This window comes from Petromyzon marinus, unplaced genomic scaffold (assembly GCF_048934315.1).
Source record: "Petromyzon marinus isolate PM22_M1 ecotype Great Lakes invasive population unplaced genomic scaffold, UKy_Petmar_22M1.pri1.0 PM_Scaffold_24, whole genome shotgun sequence".
NCBI lineage: Eukaryota > Metazoa > Chordata > Hyperoartia > Petromyzontiformes > Petromyzontidae > Petromyzon > Petromyzon marinus.
The window spans coordinates 1363607-1370423 of record NW_027423213.1 but is presented as its reverse complement, the minus strand read 5'-3'; the positions used below and the strand labels follow the sequence as shown (position 1 = coordinate 1370423).

General features: G+C 46.9%; 1 protein-coding gene across 1 annotated transcript; it reads left to right on the top strand.

Annotated features, from left to right (window-relative positions):
- The first annotated feature begins 336 nt into the window (after positions 1-336).
- On the top strand, positions 337-6410 carry LOC142922977 (uncharacterized). Its single transcript, XM_076063911.1, has 2 exons — positions 337-565; positions 3864-6410. Exons 1-2 carry the CDS (start codon positions 382-384, stop codon positions 4514-4516), a joined length of 837 nt encoding a protein of 278 aa, XP_075920026.1. The 5' UTR covers positions 337-381; the 3' UTR covers positions 4517-6410.
- The last annotated feature ends 407 nt before the right edge of the window (positions 6411-6817 follow it).

Sequence of the window (6817 nt, the reverse complement as noted above, 5' to 3'; positions counted from 1 at the left end):
CCTCCTGGCCCCTCCCCCTCGTCAATCCTCCTCCCGTTCGCGACGTGGAGTGAACTCAGCCCCGCCCCCCCCGCCCCCACCGCCCCCCCCCCTGCGCGGCCCCGCTGCCCATTGCAAGAATGGCGGGAAGCGGTCGCGGGGCCTACCGCGCGCCGCCTCTCGCGTGATTGGCTCGCTTCGCGTCACGTGGGGAAGGCGGAAGAAGAGTATGGGGGAGGAGCTGCGCGGTAAGGGGCGGGGCCGTGGAGTCACGTGGTGGGCAATGATTGCCAATAAGCGGGCAGGGATGGCTGTACGTCACATCCGGTGATATAGGACACGCCCCTTCGTGACGTGCCTCACACTTCCTTCCGTCCCGCGTGCCGTCAACACGAGCTCAGCATGGCCCTGTTGACCGTTTGCGTTCTGTTAGCCATGCTTGGGATGGAGATCTTCATTTATCTTCGTTTTAAGCTTTCCATCTCATACTTTTACCGCGAGACCACGACGCTGCAAACGGAGAGGATGGGCCTGCAGAATGTGGAGCTCTGTCAGAAGAACAAGACCATGGAAGTGGAGAAAGATGGTAAGCTACCATTTTCTTTGGTTCTTTCGGTAAAGTCACGTAGAATGAGAATAAAATAATAAATTGATAAAATAAAATAACACAATAATATTCTCACGACGTTTCGGCCACAATACAAGCGGCCTTCATCAGGTGAAAGGGACGAGACTGTCTGGAGGACAGCGCTGGAGTGAGAAAGCCACGCTGAGATCGCGATCTTTAAGCTGTGAGAAGAAACAAAGCGCCTTGACAAAGGAATTAACATATAATTTAGCATTGAAATGACTGAGTGATTAGCTTGTGACTGGTCACAGAAAAGGTTATGTTACAGTTAAAGCATACACATCCGCAAAGGCACCCCTTGACAAAGGAATTAGCATAGAATTTAGCATTGAAATAGCTGAGTGATTAGCTTGTAACTGGTCACAGAAATAGCTATGTTAAAGTCAGAGCATATACATTCACCGAGGCACCTAGTACAAATCAAACAAGAGAATGTAGCATTGAAATAACTAGGCGAATTTAGCATTGAAATAACTGAGTGATTAGCTTGTGACTGGTCACAGAAATGGCTATGTTGAAGTTGAGGCCTACACATCTGAGCTAATCACAGTAACTGGGTATACAATACAATATATAATGAATACTATATACTGAACCAATAAAAAATACAAAAATTTTAATTACCTCAATGTTTTCAATAAACTCTATATTCTCCAATCAGCTAAGCTACCAACAATAAGTCGTTATATATCACAATGCTATATGGCGAAAAATGGGTGGATTCTTACGCTCAACTTTAGCACCACGGATAGCTACGGGTCCCGTTCAGACGGACGAGTTCATCGATGGTCGGAACAGAGGAGGGGGAGAGAGACAGCTGCGAGGCGCTGTTATACTCCATGTTGTAAACCATACCATTAACCACGGTTAAGCTATCCGTGTTGCTAAAGTTGAGGGTGGATTCTTACAGCGCCTCGCAGCTGTCTCTCTCCCCCTCCTCTGTTCCGACCATCGATGAACTCGTCCGTCTCAACGGGACCCGTAGCTATCCGTGGTGCTAAAGTTGAGGGTAAGAATCCACCCATTTTTCGCCATATAGCATTGTGATATATAACGACTTATTGTTGGTAGCTTAGCTGATTGGAGAATATAGAGTTTATTGATAACATTGAGGTAATTTATATTTTAGTATTTTTTTTGGTTCATGATATAGTATTCATTATATATTGTATTGTATACCCAGTTACAGTGAATAGCTCAGATGTGTAGGCCTTAACTTCAACAGCCATTTCTGTGACCAGTCACAAGCTAATCACTCAGTTATTTAAATGCTAAATTCGCCTAGTTATTTCAATGCTAAATTCTCCTGTTTGATTTGTACTAGGTGCCTCGGTGAATGTATATGCTCTGACTTTAACATAGCTATTTCTGTGACCAGTTACAAGCTAATCATTCAGCTATTTCAATGCTAAATTCTATGCTAATTCCTTTGTCAAGGAGTGCCTCTGCGGATGTGTATACTTTAACTTAGCTATTTCAATGCTAAATTCTATGCTAATTCCTTTGTCAAGGGGTGCCTTTGCGGATGTGTATGCTTTAACTTTAATATAGCCTTTTCTGTGACCAGTCACAAGCTAATCACTCAGCCATTTCAATGCTAAATTAAATGCTAATTCCTTTGTCAAGGCGCTTTGTTTCTTCTCACAGCTTAAAGATCGCGATCTCAGCGTGGCTTTCTCACTCCAGCGCTGTCCTCCAGACAGTCTCGTCCCCTTCACCTGATGAAGGCCGCTTGTGTTGTGGCCGAAACGTCGTGAGAATATTATTGTGTTATTTTATTTTATCAATTTATTATTTTATTCTCATTCTACGTGACTTTACCGAAAGAACCAAAGAAGATGAATCCTTGCAGTCACGAAAACTTTAAATCGAAATTTAAGCTACCATTCTTAGATGTTCTGTTTGAGAGGAGACCTGATGGCTCATTGGGGCATTCTGTCTACAGGAAACCCACCCACACAGATTCCTACTTGAAACCTGATTCCCACCACCACCCAGCCCAAAAGAATTCTCTCATCAAAACTTCATACCATAGGGCTCATTGCATTTCGGACCAACACCACCTGACCAGTGAATTAAAACATGTACACCTGGCCCTCAAAAGGAATGGTTACTCTGACCGTACCATCCGCCAAGCTGTTTCTCCCTCCATACAGAAACAACCACTTGATACTCCGGCCAAAACCATCACACTACCATATATAGCAGGCGTTACTAAAAAGATTTCCAAAATTCTAAACAAACACAAGATCCAGGTCCGGTTCAATACAGTACACAAAATTCGTGATCTGATCCCATCCGTGAAGGATGGCATTCCTGACTTACAGTACCCCGGGGTTTACAAATTGAGTTGTACCTGCGGTGATTGCTATATCGGGGAGACAAAGCGACATGTCTCTGACCGAATTCACGAGCACAAATCAGATTTGAAACACAGCAAAACGAATTCTTTGCTGATCACTGTTACAATGCTGTGGGTGATCACGATATAATTTTCTCCGATACCAAGGTTCTTTGCAAACCCACGGGTTTTTATCAGAGATTTGTTCACGAGGCAATTCAGATCTACAAACACAGACACAATTTCAACCGAGAAGTTGGTTTCAAATTAAGCAACCATTGGAAAGATGTTCTAAATCGAACTAAACATAAACTAATTTCTGTGGTACAGTATATTTTTCAAGTAGTGGTACCCCAAACTTTCGCAGCTCTCAGCTCCGCCCCCCTCCCGCTCCTGGCCCCTCCCCCTCGTCCCTCCTGGCCCCTCCCCCTCGTCCCTCCTGGCCCCTCCCCCTCGTCCCTCCTCCCGACTCGCGACGTGGAGTGAACTCGCCCCCGCGCCCCGCGCCCCACCCTGAGCGGCCCCGCCGCCCATTGCAAGAATGGCGGGAAGCGGACGCGGGGCCGACCGCGCGCCGCCTCTCGCGTGATTGGCTCGCTTCGCGTCACGTGGGGAAGGCGGAAGAAGAGTATGGGGGAGGAGCTGCACGGTTAGGGGCAGGGCCGTGGAGTCACGTGGTGGGCAATGATTGACAATAAGTGGGCAGAGATGGCTGTTACGTCATAGTGTACGTCACATCCGGTAATGACGTCACGATAAATAACACGCCCCTTCGTGACGTGTCTCACACTTGCTTCTGTCCCGCGTGCCGTCAACTCGAACTGAGCATGGTGCTGCTGATCGTTGGCGTTCTGGTCTTGGCCATGCTTGGGATGGGGATCTTCATATATCTTCTTTTTACGCTTTCCATTTCAGACTTTGACCATGAGACCACGACGCTGTCTACGGAGAGGATGGGCCTGCAGAATGTGGAGCTCTGTCAGAAGAGCAAGATGCTCCGTCTGGAGCTACAGCATCAGCTGGAGGAGTTCATGGAGAACCGAGAGACTCTCCAGAGAGAGATCAGGAGCCTGGTTCAACAGCTTAAAGAGCGCCAGTTGGAGCTGGAGCCCACGAGAGTGCCTTGCAGGGAGAGCAAGTCTCTCCATGCGGATTTTCTCCGAGACTGCAATGCAGCACAGCGGCAAATGTCGCTGCGCTGTGAAAACGAAGATCTCCGGAGGTCGCTGCACGCCCACCTGAGGAAGTTGACCTTCCTGAATCCGCAGAGAGGGCAGGAACAGTTTAGGCTGCGCGGGAAGCTGGTGCGTCACGAGGACATGTGGCATGGGGAAAAGAGGCTGCAAGAAGAGAACCTGCATCTCCGTAGCCAGCTGAAAGAGCTAATATGGACCGTGTCTCAAATGTACAATGCCACCACCACCGACGCCACTTCCACCGCCGCTGCCACAGCTTCCACCACCGCAACCGTTTCCACCACCACTTCTGCCACCACCACCAAGCCCAAGAAGATGAAGAGATTTAGCCATTGGTTCCGAAAATTGCTGAAGCGCAAGTCGGCCATTTAAAAATATTGGGGAAATTGTGAAAATGACACCACCCTAATTAAAACATTACTCAGAAAGACAAACATACCCCATAGAACATCAACTAAGTCATATATAAGACAAAATATTGTACATTTGCATGCAACACTCTAATAAATACTGTATTGTGAGCAAAACATAAAGTTACTTAAATGGAAAAAAAATATGTTATTGTCACTTACCTTTAGTCCGGATGCCGGTCTGCTTGTCGGGAGGGGGCGTAATGAGTCCCTGCACACACGGGGGAGGGGGGTGAACGTCCATACACACACACAACAGCGACAATCATCCGCTGTATAGCCTTACCAGAATGTTGGGGCAAGCGCCTATGAAGCTCTGAATGGCACACGGGGTGAATGGCCAGCACCCTGCCCGGCTGCCTCTCTTTATCTCTCCATACACGAGACTCACAGGCATGCATGCGTCCGTGCACACACGCACAACAACAACGCGACAACCGTCGTTCACCCCTAAGTGGCGGTGACATCACCACAGCACTTGTGCCATGCTCGGTGCATTTTGAGGCCACGTGAAGTGTCGAAGGCTGGCTGGCAGGAGGTCATGTAATAGACGCAGGTGCCATGGATTGACTTAGGAAGATGATGGGCAGATGCAACAGCCGTGCTCCCCACTGTGCCAACTTTATTTGTGTCAGTTGTTTGGCGCTCTGCTCGTTGTTTTGAGCCTCGCTCCTCTGCCCTATGCTGTTGCTGGAGGGCAACTGCCTCCACTTCCCCAGCAGCACCTTTCATGAACCTCCTCCACAGAAGCCGATCATGACACTGCTGATACCAGTCATCAATAAGTCCAATCAGCTCCACATCCTTCTGCACCACATCAGTCCATCTCTTCTCTACCCCGTACCACGCCCATTTAGCACCATCTATCCAGCCAAATTGAAGCTGCTTGGGGATGCCGTGACTGCATACGGACTGCATGACACAATCAACGCAGCCTCGCTTGCTGGAGGAGCCCACAGATGGGCATTTGTCCAGATATTCTAGGAATCTGTGAGCTTACAAAGTCCAGTCTGGTTAAACCCTGAATAGATCGTAGGCAAGCTAACCTTAATGTTCCTTTCGAGAGATATAAGGAAGGGTATAACTGTGGCCAAGAAGACATGAAGATTTTTATGGAGTGACATGCCAGGTAGCTTCCACACTGTTGAGCAGTTGATGAAAATATAATGCTGCTCGAATTATTTTAAATGAGACCTCGGCTCCCAAAACGGACTTGATCATCAGCACACTGCCCACTTCACTCTCTCCTCAGGTGCCCCAAATACATGAGAAATTGAGGAAGGGAGCATTTTTATGATGTAAAATACCCAGGGAGGTGATTTGTTTTCGTGGGGCTGATGGTAACGGCCCATATTTTAGTAGCATGCTTCATGTTTAGCTGTAGTGTCTCCAACTTCTCCTTAGAGTGGGCAGTAATCACCAGATCATCCGCATTCATAATATGGTTTAACAATAGAGAGCCATACCATGACCGGCTCAGGCATCGATCAGCCTCCCATTATATATATACCAGATAAATTCTACTGGTACATCCATGGAAATCGTCTCAAACTACGTAGTCAAAGAAAATGTTCAGTCGTGTAGGGGGCAGAGGACATCCATGTCGCACATTACTCACACATTCTATCATCCCTTAGCTCCATTACGTCGATTTTTCATGAGACAGCAGTTGTCTTTCTATTGTTTATATATGCTTTATCGAAAGAAGAAAATAGTATGTTTGCTTTAATTACTGTAACTCTGTGTTTTATTTAGCTTTGGTAATTTGGGTGATCCAGGTCTCTCTTGCAAATGAGACTCATCCTGGTCGCTTTAGTTCTCGCCTTGTTCAACTCAATAAACTGGTACTCACTCCATTATGAACTCACCCACTTCCTTAAATCTATGACTCACGTAAATACTCCCTCTCTCTCCTCATGAGTCATATATTTACCTGATCACACAATCACCCGATCATTCACTGTGTCAACCTCACGCACTTTTTCATGCTCTCAAGAATGACCCACCCATTCTATCACTACATTAATCATCATCCCCTTCCCTCATTGACCCACTGGTAAAATTAAAATACTCGACAGCAACAACACGTGAGATTGTACTCAGGCTTACACTCACATCAGTGTAAAGAAGCTCCTTTGCAGGTTCCATTTGATAGATTATTTATTTCACGATAACGTATTTACAACGCAAGAATACGACTCACACGAACCTTCCCCCGTACAGTAACCTGTACCTGTTTCAACCCATCTCCACTGCCCCCACT